Source organism: Clinocottus analis, unplaced genomic scaffold, assembly GCF_023055335.1.
Source record: "Clinocottus analis isolate CAN_PGR_092001 unplaced genomic scaffold, fCliAna1.0.p SCAF_29, whole genome shotgun sequence".
Taxonomy (NCBI): domain Eukaryota; kingdom Metazoa; phylum Chordata; class Actinopteri; order Perciformes; family Cottidae; genus Clinocottus; species Clinocottus analis.
This window is the reverse complement of record NW_027176031.1, coordinates 1,162,091-1,176,922: the sequence shown is the minus strand read 5'-3', so window position 1 is coordinate 1,176,922 and position 14,832 is coordinate 1,162,091. Positions and strand designations below refer to the sequence as shown.

Genomic DNA, 14,832 nt, shown 5'->3' with positions numbered 1-14,832 from the left:
CAATCCCTCATTAAGTCCCTTATTCTGTCACTCCAGGCCGGTCCCTAAACACCTGCACACAGCTGGAAACAATGGACGTTACAGCACCATTCAGTGTCGTATCTCCCACTCTGCCCTCACATCCCTGCTAAGGGACTGGAGCAGCTTCGTGTTGGTGGAGGGATACTCCTATGTCAAGCTCATATACAGGTGAGATGCCACATGGGGTCAAGCGTCGTTGTTTTATGTGCTGGATGCAGACACAAAGAGAATGTTTTTGGATCGGAGCTGGTGGTAACTGATACTTCTGCCAGTATTTAGCAACTTTAGTGTTCTCAAAGTAAATCGTCCTAAACTGTAAAGGTGTTCTCTGCAGCCTTCACCACCAATATGTATCTTAATTACTAAATAAAATAAAACGGATAAAAGTAAATCCGTTTATGCAGAAGTATTTAAATGAGTATGGTTTTAGTGAAGATGTGTGTGTTTTAGGATGTAGTGAGCATAACACTTGTAAAAATAACTTATTATCCAGGTGTCCACATCATACTGCACGCGTTGTATGAGAGTTTGTAAGCAGATGTTTTCACATTGGTTTGCTGCTTTAAATGCACCCCATTCACTTACTTCTTTGATAAACCATTTCAGTTTGTGAGTGAACTATTCTTTTAAGCCAGTGGTTCCCAACCAAGAGGTTAGGAGCCCCCAAGGGATCTCAAAGTCACAATCAATGGATCAGAAAAAAGAGATATTTCTGCTCAACAATATTGTAATATTGCTTTATTGAAGTACTTAAATATTTAGGGTTTAAAAACATCACATGAATAAAATCCATTACAACATCATTCTGTTTAAATGATTTGCATCTGCACAGTTTGTCAGACCAGCCGCCCTCCTCTTTCTACCTGGTCCGCCTCATCTCCAAGACGCCATGTATGGTTCTGCGTCTGGGCTTTCCGATCGGTACACCAGCTCATGTCAGGAACAAGGTACTCGCAAACCAATGACTGCCTTTGTGAAGATAATAGTGTCCAGCCTGTACGTCTTATTTACTGGATTTCATTTGGAAATAGAACTTTAAAGACTCGTGCAGAAAATACCCCAGCAATAATTATGACTGAATTTAAGTCTTTTTTTGTCTCTCAATCAAGAAAGTGGTGGCGCTCTGTACAGAGTAAAAAACGTAGCTCTGTATGTGGTCTGCGCTGACCCGGCCTGACATTTGTGCCCTCCATCAGATTGTAGACGAGCTGCGAGATCAGATCCTCAAACTTCGCTTCCCTCAACGCGTTCAGAACAAAGAGGCAACCCCCAAGACCAAGAGGAAGATCGTGGGTCACCCGTCGCCGTCCAAGTCCCCCTCTATCCCCGCTCCCAAAGCGGCGCTGTCAGACCGGCCCTGCGTGGTGGTTCTCAACAAGCCTCTGGAGAAGCTCCTCATTAGGTCGGTGCATATGACAGCAGGATGTCTAAATCACAAGTAGACACGTTTCATGAAACGAACCAATGATGCTTTGCAGGTACGAGAAGCTGCCGCTGGATTTCAGGACCCCTTTTATTTTCAACATGGAGAACTTCCCTCAGCCCTCGAACAGCTCCGTCCCCCTCAGTGTGACGGCCAACCGGATGGCTTCCTCCACCCTGGCCTCGCTGTCCCGCTACTTCCTACACCAGCGCTGGGTGTGGGCCGTGCAGAGCAGCCAGGGATCGGCAGTGGCCATGCAGGCGGTCGCTCACATCCTGTCCATGCTCTCTGAGTGAGTTCACGTCGCTTGTGTTTCTTTGTTGTAGTTTTTGTTCAGAAAACGTTTTACTTTGTGCTCAAAAAGATGAGCAAAACATTTAGTTTGTTTTTTGATTCCATCACTGCAGCTAATACAAATGAGTTCCAGCTGTTTCACTGCTATGTTGCTCCTAATTGCATAAAGACACAGCAGTTGGCTGGTTTATGAGATAAGCAGTCTGAATGAGTCTCTTTGTGTCCGTGAAGGATCCGCATATCAGAAGGCTTTCACTTTGCTGCCAGTGGAGAGGGCATCGTGAACATGGTGATCGAGCTGCCGATGAAGGTGAGACGGCACTACATGCACCTTTAGTCTGTCACATTGATAAACATTTACGTTTGGTTCCACTGCTGGTCCTAATTCCTTTTCTATTTTCAGGGCGAGTCAGGGGACACGGACAGAGAGAGCCACTCTTGTATCGTTCAGTACATCCTGTTTCCACCTCACTCTACATCTACTAAGGACAGGTGAGACTGGCGGGGATCCCCTTCACACAACTCATCATTTGTATGAATTAAGATGGGACTCTGAGGGCTTCTGCAGTGGCCAATTACATATTTACAATTATATTTCCCCATCCCTCCTTCTAGTATTGTTAATTTGCGTCAGTGTGTGATAAGCCCTAACGGGCATGTGTCTGTTAGATCTGAGCCCCAGCAGTTGTGAAATGAGACAATCTCAGTGAAAGCTGGTGATTAAGAGGAATCTTAAGTTGTTTTCATGGAAATGTGGATCTTTCAGGTCAATTTGAGGAATGGCTATATTTTTATGTTCCACAATTTATCTTAAGTGTGTCATGCAGTGTGGGTCTTGTACAGGTCTTGGTCTTAACCCCTATGTCTTAGTCTGGATACACGCTGGTTCTGGTCATTATCCTTTGTTTAGGTGGTCACTGGCTACAACACTGCTATGCATTGTGGTTTTAAACTCTGGTGTGGTTTAAATACTTGCTTCTCATGAATACTGGCAACAAGTACATTTGTCCGTTGTCTCTCATCGGCCTCCAGCTTTTCCACTGATGACGACAACGACACCGAGGTGGAGGCCGTGGACGTGGACACGGAGCTCAACCTCGTGACAGAGTGCTGGGTGGAGCCGCAGAGCGGCATCGTGATGAACTGCATGGACCAGCATCGCCACTTCCAGGGCCTCAAGTACCAGGAAATCCCCCAAGCCGTGCGTAGTCCATCATACACTCATTCACTGTGAAGTAGGGACAAGTGGGGGAGGAGGGGTATGGAGTGGCAGCGCAGATGCTGGTCCTGTAGCCACAAAGTATCCTGTTCCATCCCTGGTTTCCCCATAGTTTGCGTGTGGAAGTGTCCTTGAGCAAGACACTGAGCCTGTAGTTGCTACCCGGGTGCTTATCAGCAGCCCTCTGCTTCTAAATTGATATGGATGGGTAAAATGCAGAGAGCAAATTTCATATATGTATGTTAAGGGATGGGCAAAGTTGAAAAACATTAACTGATAAATCGCAAGATTTTTCTGCGATTATTCGCATTATGCGCTAAATTCAATAATGAAGTAAAAACTAGTGTATTGCAGGCTTTTATTTTAAAGTAATGTTATCAGAACAATATAACAGCACTTTGGAGCAACAGCAAGTTAACATACATACATACATAGTTTATAAATCTGTTTTATTTATTTTTTCTGAACAGGTACTGTTGCATAGTAAGGGTCCCTGTGAGGGACAAAACACTCCTTCTTTTGTCCATCTTCAGTCTGTTGCTTACCTTAAATATGTATGTTAAAGACAAACAATTGATTCACTTTATACAAAAGCAATAAGTGCTTTTCATGTTTTCAGTTCAGTTTTTCTTCCTCAGTGAGAAAAGTCCAGTCTGTGTTGGCTTGAACAAGTGCACTGACGTCTGGTTAAATGAGGTGGGGATGTGAATGACAGCTGACAGGTATCAGCGGCAGCTTTGCACATGCGCGATTAATGTTCAATCCGGGGATGCTGAGCTTGCAGTGCGAGCCTGCTGGTAGACTGAGCGCCTGTGAAGCTTTGTGAGGCGACTCGCAGCAGCTGAGAACAGAAACTACAGAACAATACGTGCTTTCACATCAGGCTCAAGTCGGTAAATCGTCCGGTGAGGCTACGAAAGCACGCGCTTGCGCCAAGATGAATCGCCTATAAAGTAAAAGCCCCAAAAAAATAATAAAAAATGCAGTTAGCGCATGATCAAATAATTAACGCCGTTAATCGATTGAAAAGTTAACGCGATATTAATGCGTTAACTTGCCCAGCCCTAGTTAAGATGTATGTAATATGATAAAAAAAAAAAATTCAAATCTGTACAGGTCAGAATCAGCTTTAATGGCCATGTAAATTTTCACATACATGGATTTTGACGCCGGTTTCACTTCGCTCTTCGTACTTATATACATGCAATAAGCAAGATAAATATAAAACAGACAAAAAAGACATTGAAGAAAACAGAAAAAACAGTACGGCTCTATTAAGACCCATTGGCTTGTGTTTGATAGCAACTTGCTGTTTGGTTCTAGATCTTCCCACGAGACCTGGCCTGTATGTCCACCATGATGACCTTCGAGCATTTGAGCCAACTGTGTCAGAATAAGGAGCAGGTCTGCTCCCTGCCAGCTGGACTCAAGGATGTGAGAGGTAATGAAACACCGGTGAAACATTTGGTGCATGTGTTACTTGACACCGGACATTCTAAAACGGTGTCCCGCTGAGGTGCAGGAAGTACTCATGTCCTTTATTTTAGCAAAAGAAGCTGTACCACGCCGTGCAATACGTTGTGTAAATTGTGTGTAACATGAGCAAAATGTACCTAAAGTATGCATTAAATGCTTATACTATTCCATGGTATTATTATTATTATTACTAACTGATGAATGAATGAATGTTGACACAGTAGCAGCTTACAGACACAAAATAAAACATTAAACAGGGATGAAAGATATGTACAGCGTATTAAAAATGCAAAGTTTGTGTAGTGTATATGAAGGGTGTAAAGAGTAAATAAGCAGTGTTTAAATGTTAAGGTTCATGACTGCAGGCTAATAGAAAACATGTTTTATAAGCTCATTATGCGTATGTCTGTAAAATCTTATTTTAGGGAGGATTATTGTATTTAATGAGAAGGATATGTGCATGGATTTTTATTTACGGCAGTCAAAAGGTGCTCAATACAAGATTCAGAGCACATTATTGCCTCCACACGGCTCGCAGCGTGGAGACAGCTGAGCCGCTGGCTAGAAGCTAACAGCGCTAACGGTACTAACAACGGCAACTGCTGTCAGCTAAAAGGTTATAGGGAATATTTAAGTTTAAAGAAAACTCCAACTGAAAGTTAAGCTTCTGCCAATGCGCCAATATGCTTGTGTTGTAGTTATGACTCCTCCTGCAGCTACTAGCTCTGTCTCACCCTCTGTCGAGTGAAGTCTGCGGTTTCCTCTTTTTGAACGGCAAAGCCTACGTAAACTGAAGGATATGTTGTGTGTGCGTGTGCGTGCGCAGGAGAAGCCCTGGCCTCTGAGGAGAGCATCCACATGGTTCCTTTCCAGTTTGACCTCATCCAACTGCTCCCAAAGTGCCAGCAGGTTGAGATCTTCTTCCTCACATTTGGCACAGGTACGACGTCTGTACACTTCATCTTGACACTGACAATGACACAAACCCATCATCAAACACCTTGTTTTTTTCTTTAGAAGTTCACAATGAAATAAAGAAACTAAGTCAAAGAATACTTTACCAATACGTCCCGTGTGTCTCCTCCTGTTTCCTGTAGCAGTGGAGAACGAGGAGCAGAGTCACAGTGCACCCTGTCTGCCCAACGAGCTCCTGCTGGGTCTCTTCCACAGCAGCCTGGAGCACGAGCTCAGCGACAGAGAGGTCCCCTTGGCCGACGGAGACCATGCTACCTTCATGCAGCACATCTTAGAGCGGGAACGGGACGGCCACGTCGCTCCTTTCTCCCTGCCTGTTATCAAAGGTGTGTGTCTCTCTGTGTGTGTGCCTGGTGTGCCTTTTGTTTTGTCCTTCTGAATGGGATATAGGAGGGCGTTTCCTCTTCTGACGAGCAATGTCTACCTCTTGTGTTTGGTCAGAGGAGGGTCCGAAGCCTCCTGAGCAACAGGACACCATGACGTCATTCCACACCACCGGCAGCAGCAAAGAGGTGATGGGATCTACCAGCACGTTGCAGGTAATCCCAACCCTGTGAAGCCAGAATAGTGGTTTTCATAGTTTCCCTTTAGGAAGCCACCTATACCAACACACCAAATTCCATTCTCAAATGTAGCACTTTAAAGTTTCTTTAAATGTCATATTACAACACTTGCTTCCCAATGTGAATCTACAGTGTGTGAGAGGAGCTCCATGTAAGCTTGTGGAGTAACAGCCTTATAAAGAAAGACACTATAGTCTGTCACAGAAACCAGAAAGATGTTCCATTTAAATGAGCATGACGTAAATTTTATTCAAACAAACCTTTTTTCTTCCTGCTTCAGCTGGTAACAACATGAATACTGTCTAAAATAACATGTTCATATTCGTCCTTAAGTTTAATTCAAAGTCATCTTATTGAGATCTCTTTTCTCTTGTACTTTTTCGCATATTTAGTACTGAGATATTCCCAAAGTAACCAAAAGTTGCCAAGTTGCGTTACTTAAATATTGTAATACTTGAACTAGGTTGCATATTTTAAAGGTCATGAGCACTTATATCGGAGAACATATGCAAAGTAACTTTACTCTGCGTGTAAATGTAATCATCTATTCAAGGGCTTTATTAGCAGAAATGGAATATAATATTCTAAATTCTACATCCTGTCCCTGTAGTACGTCCTCACAGGTGCTGTAATGTTGTAAACGTGTTTCCTCAGAGTTTCAGTAATGCGGACCTCGTGGATGAGGAACTGTCGCTAGGGAAGAGAAGCGGCTCCGTTCCACAGTGGAGGTGCTACGCCAAGTCCATCGGCTCCCAGCAGATCGTCCTCACCTTCCTCCCTGCATCCTTCACAGGTCTGTGTCACTGGTCCTCTCAGGTTTGGAACACATTCTGAGCTGTGTGGCGGTTAAACGTGGATTTTCTGTGTTTGTTTTGCAGACGTTCTGATGCTGATGGCATTGGGGATGGAGGCGAATCCTCGGAGCAACGTCAGCACGCAGGAGGACGACACTCTGACCCCCAGCAACAAATCCCAGGCCGACTCCCTGTCCGGCTCCAACAGCGGACTGGAGAGGTCCGAGTCCGGCCTCGGCCTGGCCGACCGGCTGAGGAGGAGCTCCAGCAGCGGACACTTCAGCGCCATCTCCCCCACCCTCTCCACCCGCTCTGAGGACCAGGACAGCAGAGTGTCGGAGACTGAGACTGGGACTCAGGGCTCAGGTCGGTCTACAACTAAGCTGGCTTAGTCCAGTCCAAATAATTTTATGGCTAAAGTCAAGCATCGACACACTAATGGAGATTTTACACGCTAACAGGGTTGAAACATTTTTTTCCTCTTTTCACTTTTCAGATCTGGGAGGAGTCGCGTTCTCTGAACCACAGAAGGCAGATTTCCACATCAGCTTCAGCAGGCAGTTGTCCCAGCAGAGCACCGGTGAAAGCACACAATTAAAGTGTCCAGTCTATGTCTACAACTGCTCCCTGGAGCACCTGAAGGAGCAGCTGGTTCACCCCAGCTCCAGCCGCCAGCCCAGGGACGTTTTCTTCAGGTACCATGCTCTCCTGCAGGAAGCGAGACCGAGGCAGAACGAAATGTAACTGACTAGGTTTAGTTTGAGATCTTATCACATGGGAGCTCAGACCTCACATGCCTGTTGTGCAGCAGAATCGCTCTATGATCCCTACACTGTTCAGAACTTCTACAACTAATTCCTAAACCTTAAGTAAGATGGTGAACAGGTTTGATCACTGCAGTGAGAATGCAAACTTACTTTTAGTCATTCAGATTTGTGATCGCTCATTTCAGTCATGAAAATATTGTACTGACCGAGTCGTTCTGAAGGTCTGGGACCACAGAGTTGTCCCTGACTTTGAGAATATTTATGAATGTGCACACAAAATCATGATGGCTCAGGACTGTCAACTGTGTTGTGCAAAAGCACCTCGAGAGTCAGAAGTTACCTTTAGTTTTGATTTCTTCAATCAATGAAACTGACGTTTTCTGATACATGCAATCATCTTTTCTCGTGATGATCAACCAGGTTAGGAGCCTGGAGAAGTGCATGGTGTATCCCGTACACGATCAGGTTTTTGGGATTATGGCGGTCATGTTTTTTTTCATGTAATTATTATATTCAGTAGCTGGAGTACTCGGGTAGGTACTGTGGCATGTAAAGACTGTATCCAAGTTTCTCTCATTCTCTGTCAGCAGTGCGTGTGTCTATTAACTGAAGTTAAGCCGTAGATTAGTGCTTTAAATTAGAGTCTATTCAGAAAAGAGTGAGACTCCTCTACAGGCCACGATCACAAACTTAAACTCATGGGGTCAGGGAGGTTTCTCATGTTCCATACAAAACAAACTAATGTGGATTGGAGGAAGAATACGCTTTTGTTGTCTGCAACCTTCAGCAATCCCTTTAGGGAGTACAATATTATCATAACCGAGAGAAATGATGAGCAAAACTACATGAGTATTAACCACGGATGATCACTCTCCCACCATTGTACGACATAAGTGAGCCATGATTGTTGCAGGCACTGGGCCACGATCCCGTTGTTAACATGTGTGTCTCTGTGAGAATAGAGCTCAAGATGCTGAGTCCTGGGAGATGTGTCAGCAGATGAAGTTCAGGTAGCTCCGCCCTCCTCCCTCTGCTCAGCTTGTATCCTGTAGAGCAGGGAAGTGTTGCTTCTCCTAACACTGTAGGCCCTCTCCCCAGGCCTGACTGTGCTTCCTCCTCAGGCTTGTGTCGCCACACACACACACACACACACACACACACACACACACACACTCACAGCAGGTGCGGTGCAGCAGGTATTTAAAGAGACAGTGTTTAGGATTTGGTAAAACCTGAAAGTCTTTAGAGCCGTGTTTGGTTTGTCCACTCTGGGCTCCTGTAGAAACATGGTGGTGCAACATGGAGGACTCCCCATGTAGACATGAAGAACTCATTCTAAGCTAACGAATACACAACTGTTGTTAGTTTCAGGTGATTATACCCTCATGAAAACATAGTGATGAATATTATATTCCATTGCTCCTAATAGTTTCCCTGAAATTCTACACTTTGTCCCTCTGAACAAGTTCCTCCTTCACACCTGAAAATAAAAGATGGGGCCGGGTGATTTTGCCAAAGTCTTTCACAATATAGGTCACTGCACATACCATTATGTCAGTATCAATTCAATAAATCAATTCAATCAATAACATTTTAAAGGCAGAATTGGTATTTTTGAAATTCACCGCCCCGACAGCTTCAGAATGATGCACCGTAAATACAATACATCATGTTTTATATACATTGCTAATGCGATACCTATCCATGATGAAAGGTAGAGTGTAGAGGTATTGGTGTACTCGTCCCTCCAGTCGCTCTCACAGCAGCTCGCTCTCACAGCAGCTCGCTGTCGCAGCGGTTCGTCTTCACACCTCGCAGTTTAGGACAGAAACACTTTGGTGATCTTTGGTCTTTTTACAACTGTTTCATGTTTTTTCCTCCTGCTGTCCTGATCTTTGGTCTTTTAAACGCATGCTGTGCAGGTTCAGCTGTTCCTCAGCGGCTTACTGGCTCCTTGGACTTTGCTTCCTGTAGTTGGGCGATCGGGGCTAAAGCTATCCAAAATGCTTCTGCAACACAAAACTCTTTCACATGTCTTTTTACACACACATATTCTGAGCATTAACTATACATTTACTGGAGGTCTATTAGTCTTCGTTACTCAAGATCGGTGCTTCCCGTGTACCTGTTCCTCTCGCAGGTCACTGTCCCAGGACCGCAGCAGTCCGTCCCCTTGGACCGACCTCCTGGCTCAGCCGCACAAGCACCCGGAGCTGGCTAACTACTGCAGCCTAATGCAGGAGCACTACCAGCAGAGCTACGTCCGAGGTGAGGACGTAGCTGCACTCACTGCTGTATTAACCGTAACACAAGCATCTCTCTTGGATACTTCTTCATAGCATACGGGAAAGGGAAAACACAGGTGCAGTTAGCTGAAAGCACAGACGACTTCTAAACTATAATATAACTTTTTTTTTACACTACATAGTTCATACAAAAGAGTAAGATCAAAGTATTAAGCAATTGTAAGAGACCTAAAATTAGAGGAGTTTAAAGATTACAGACCTTTACACATTGGACACTTCCACGTTCAGACAAAGCAGAAGATATCAGGGTTTCACGGTGTGATTATTGTGGTTATTATTGTAATATCTATAGAGAATTAAACATTAACCGTAACTGTACTATATATACACACACACACACACACACACACATTAGTCACTGGTCTGTGTGTGTCAGGTGTGTTCCGCAGCCTGCAGCAGTCCTACAGCATCAGCTCGCAGGACGTCCTGGTGGCTATGGACTACTGCGAGGAATCCCTGCAGGAGATCGACGTCACCACCTTCCTGCAGACCGTCTGTGGACACATCCGGGTCTTCAGGGAGCATGCTGGGGCGCCAGGACGGGGGGGCGATCCTAAACCTCCGAGGAGCCCTGCCACCTTCATCATTGGAGAGGTGGAGGAGGAGCGAGCAGACGACCGGGCCGCCATGGCCTCCTCGTCCAGGTAGTGTTTACTAAACAGTGTTTTACAGTATACAGTGTGTGTATGTAACAGTTGTTCACGTTTAATGTGCATGCTTGTGGCTTTAGCATTGACATGGAGGATGCTGCTCAACCTGAATCCAGAGGAAAGTCCTCGGCTCCCACATCTCCACCGATCTTGGATGAGCCCCAGATCCCCGAGTTCCCTCTGCTGCTGCTTCAAACACAGCCCAAGTGTGAAGTGTATCCTGATCTGCACGCCATCATACAGGTATGTGTGAGGTCTTATTTCATGTTTGGAAAGAAGGCCTGTACTCAGTGATTACGTCCTATATAATTTAACAAGCTAATGGAGTGAAACTGAGTTCATAACTAATTATTCTGCAGGATAAATTTATGGGGATCGTGTCCCAGTATTTCAAAACTGTGCCCTCCAACCCACACTACTTCTTCTACTGCCCGCCTTCATGCAAGAGAGAGGTGAGTCAACTAGTTGTGTTTTGGCATTCTAATTGTCATCCTCGTGTTTTACTTTGTTTTCATATTGCATCATCGTTCAAAATGAGATGATATGAAGGAAAAGTAAATGATGTTGAATTAATATTGACTGAAATGTGTATTCATCATTTGAGATGCTGTGAAAGGACTGATGTTCTGGCTTTGAAAGAGAAACGGCTCCCACACTGTGGCTTGTCTCCTCAGGAGGACTCAGAGGACGGGGATATAGGGAGGAGGCTCAGTGGGGATCTGCTGTCAGACGCTGAGCCGGCTACTGAGGACGGTGAGGATCGCTCCCAAATGTTCACCCTAAGTACCTTCAATTCAATCCCAATTAAGTCAGGTTGGCTGTGAGTGATAACCGGCAGACCGACCACTTGGCTGATGGGAAACTGTCCCTTGTTGTGCACTGCTCGAGATCGCTCTTAGAAAAGGCGCATCAGCTCCAAGTTTGTCCGTAATCTTAATCATCATAGTACCTCATTTGGCAATGAGTAGTGACTTTACAGACATTTTGTTAAATGGACATTTTCAGGAGTATATCTTTTAGTGAGGTTAGGTTAAGTCTTTTTAAGTGTAAAGTCTGGTTCACTTAAGTTAAAAGTAAGTTATCTGGCTAACAATAAACGTTAAAGGGGATGTTATGAACATGAAATACTTTTATGATGGGGCTGTGGGTCAGTGGTGAGCAGGGTCGTCCTTCGCATGATATGATAATTACTGTTTTTGTGTTTTTTTTGCATGTAGAAAACTTGCCTGGCAGCTGCATTATGACGGAGAGCGACACCGACTTGGTGGTGGAGTACGAGGAGCATGCCGACGCCGGGCAGCGCGCTGAGGGTGACGACCAGTCCCTGTCTGACTCCAACACGGTCAACCAGGACCAGGACTCCTTCAGTATCCTGGAGGGGGACTCCTTGCTGGAGCCCGAGGGTCCGCAGCTGGACATGCCGCCGCTGTTTGTCCACATCACCTGCTCTGTCAACATGAAAAGCTGCCACGGCTCCATGCCCATACAGACGCTGCCGACCTGCCTGGGTGAGGACAGACTCAGCACAGACCATATTCATTACAATATTCAGAAGTGAACTATTTCATTCATTCCTCAAAGCAGCTATCTGTCCTCCCAGCATCGCTCTATGAAATATTGAATTGAAGAGACTGTGTTATTGCAGGTGAGATCATTTCTTGCCTGGAGAATGCCGAGGCCTTGCAGTCTGTGGATCTGAATGAGCTCTTGGTCACGCTAGATATTTTTGTCCTGACTCTTCCTCTGGAGATTGAAGTCATGGCGGATTTTCATCACAACCGGTGAGTCAAAGTGTGAGCAACAAGCCCCCTAACAAATGCACAGTATGCACCAAAATGCATTGTGTAGATCACTAAACCTTGAAAGTATTTCCTGTCTCATTAAATCGTTGCAATGAGGATTTATTTTTTAACACAGCCACTAGCACTTTGAAGGTGCTGACCAATCAAATCAAAGCAGACTTTTGCAGAAGGGCATCTTAAAAAGATAGGCGCTAAAATGGGGCTTTTCAGGTTGAATACAGGTGTATTCAGACAGTATGAGAGGTTTTTTTTAACATTAAAGAATATTATCACATTGAAGTAAAAACACAATTATGAACCTGACAATGAGGATAACATGTCCTCTTTAATTTGGCTAGGCTTTGTCAGCACATTGAGTTGTTCCTAAGCGGCTGTAGTACGCTGTGTGACTGATTGAACACTCCCCTCTGTGTGCAGGTACACCTCAGAGAGCAGTGTGTCCTTGAATCGTTCACCTGGACAGCCCTCCTCCTATCGCTCTGATGAGGAGCTGATGGCGGTGTTGGACGGTATGAGGGGAGTCGGTGCTGACGGGTAAGTTTGTTCAACATGTGATTGTTGGCCAGAACATCTCTCTGATTCTCTCTGGTGTTCCTGATCCACGTGTCTGGTCCTCCATCAGGGTCTCCAGTGATCCCTTATCCAAACTCCCACTTCCTCACAAGTTAGCCATTCTGGCCACAATGGACGAGGTGAGTCTCTGTTTCGTAAATCTGAACCAATCAGGCGACAACACAGCAGCACAGTACAGCCAACTATGACGTGCATTTACACAGTTAAGCAACAATAAATTCAAAGTGCTTTACCTAATCATCTTTACCTCAACATCTTTACTTAAACATCTTTATCTAAACACCATCACCTGAACAAGCCAAGTTCCATATTGTGCGGTTCTATTTGTGAGAATGCAGACATCTCTTCGCCCCATGTCTCCAAAATGAGGCAACTCAAACCAAATTGAACAAGATTAATAAATGAATAAACAACACTTTCGAACTTTAAACACACACAATCACACTAGTGATGAGCTGCTCTGGTTCTGGTTCAGATCCGCTGGCTGCTGGAGGACGAGATCGTCTCGTCTCTGCGTCGCTCTCGGGTCATCAACTCGATCACGTTGCAAAAAGTGTCCGAGCACGTCCTGCGCTCCAGTGGGCGTCCGCACTGTCACTGTGAGGACGTCCCGCTCCAGTTCGTGTTTGGGCCGGAACAGTCTCTGGAGAGATTCAGAGAGGCAAGATGACACACACACACACACACACACACACACACACACACACACACAAACACACGACTCAAGGAATGTTTAAGCACAGTGTTTTCTCCTGTTGCTTATCGTGCTAAAGTACTTTAAAATATGTTAAATTACCTCCACATTTTAATTTGTAGTGCTTTTTCAGACATTCATATTTATTCATGTCCTGCTGTAAATAATCTAATATCAGACAGTTTTATACGTAGATTTGATCGTATTTTGGTAAGAGGTCAATCTTGTTTTCACTCACGAATCGATTCTAGAAGGTTCCACTTTGCCATTTTAAGCTTTTTTCACAACAAAAGCCTTCCTGTGCCTTAACGAAAATGAATCCTCCCTCTCTGTCGGGGTGTGACTTTCCATAAATCTACTTGTTTTGAAAATATGAAATGGTGGTCAATTCTTACTGCACAATGTCTGGTGTTTAAAGAAAGAGGTATCTTTCCATGGGACAGTAAGTGATGGTGTTTGGATGTCTGATGGTTGCTGTCTTACCCCGCAGGAGTTCCGCAGGATGTCTTTCTCTGGCTACGTGTTAAACGGAGAGCAGGGCAGCTTCTACTACATGTCCCTGAGCAGACTGCACCCCCATCGGATCCACGCTGCCAAGAGGCTATCGGAGGGCAGCGTGGCGCCCCCGCAGCACAGTGCCCCCTGCAGCGCCGCAGCGCCGCTGGAGGACGAGCTGCTGCAGAGGGAAGCAGAGGCTCAGGCAGACAGCGAGGTGAGAGACGTGGTTTGACACTAAGGTGACATCGGGATGTTCGCGGACGCTTCCTGCTAGCTAGCCGACAGGGAAGCTTCAGTGTGTTTCTGATCTTCCACTGGACAAAAGGAGCTGATCAACCTAAAGGCATTTAGGTTGATCAGTCCAGCAGTGTCTCTGTTAACTATCAGTCTGCCGTGAATCATAATGGATTGCATGATCTGTCCATCATATGCTTCTAGGAAATTATGAACACAGTACAATGTTTGTTTCATGTTGGGGGACGGGACAGGGGAGGGCGGAGGGGGGGACGAGACGGAACAAAGACGACAAATACGCGCTGCCAAACAGCTGACAGCTGACAACACGACTTAGAGAAGACCGGACCCGGCGCAACGGGGGCTGTTACCGTCACGGACCCAGCGCGTAGTGAGCCGTTACCGGCACATTCGGGAAAGCGGTCTTCAGACCGGCCCGGGCCGTTACCGGCACATCAACCTCACACCGGCGGCCAAGCGGTCTTCAAACCGGCCCCGTTACCGGCCTCACACCGCCCCTTTCTTCCTCCACAGAGTTTAGAA

The 14,832-nt window shown here is 45.5% G+C and overlaps 1 protein-coding gene across 4 annotated transcripts in view; it reads left to right on the top strand.

Moving 5' to 3' along the window:
• szt2 (SZT2 subunit of KICSTOR complex) overlaps positions 1-14,832 on the top strand; it is an 83,574-nt gene that overhangs the window by 12,141 nt on the left and 56,601 nt on the right. For 3 of the 4 annotated variants that reach the window (XM_068593178.1, XM_068593177.1, XM_068593180.1), the window contains exons 13-38: positions 37-189; positions 854-968; positions 1,218-1,423; positions 1,500-1,736; positions 1,970-2,048; positions 2,142-2,230; positions 2,771-2,939; positions 4,281-4,398; positions 5,260-5,373; positions 5,531-5,734; positions 5,850-5,947; positions 6,626-6,764; positions 6,850-7,131; positions 7,262-7,460; positions 8,495-8,542; positions 9,673-9,800; positions 10,215-10,482; positions 10,569-10,731; positions 10,848-10,940; positions 11,163-11,241; positions 11,706-11,996; positions 12,134-12,269; positions 12,708-12,824; positions 12,913-12,982; positions 13,339-13,524; positions 14,048-14,269. In XM_068593178.1, coding sequence (XP_068449279.1) covers positions 37-189; positions 854-968; positions 1,218-1,423; positions 1,500-1,736; positions 1,970-2,048; positions 2,142-2,230; positions 2,771-2,939; positions 4,281-4,398; positions 5,260-5,373; positions 5,531-5,734; positions 5,850-5,947; positions 6,626-6,764; positions 6,850-7,131; positions 7,262-7,460; positions 8,495-8,542; positions 9,673-9,800; positions 10,215-10,482; positions 10,569-10,731; positions 10,848-10,940; positions 11,163-11,241; positions 11,706-11,996; positions 12,134-12,269; positions 12,708-12,824; positions 12,913-12,982; positions 13,339-13,524; positions 14,048-14,269 — 4,003 coding nt within the window. The remainder of the gene's footprint in view (positions 1-36; positions 190-853; positions 969-1,217; positions 1,424-1,499; positions 1,737-1,969; positions 2,049-2,141; positions 2,231-2,770; positions 2,940-4,280; positions 4,399-5,259; positions 5,374-5,530; positions 5,735-5,849; positions 5,948-6,625; positions 6,765-6,849; positions 7,132-7,261; positions 7,461-8,494; positions 8,543-9,672; positions 9,801-10,214; positions 10,483-10,568; positions 10,732-10,847; positions 10,941-11,162; positions 11,242-11,705; positions 11,997-12,133; positions 12,270-12,707; positions 12,825-12,912; positions 12,983-13,338; positions 13,525-14,047; positions 14,270-14,832) is intronic. The other variant, XM_068593179.1, reaches the window with a different exon arrangement.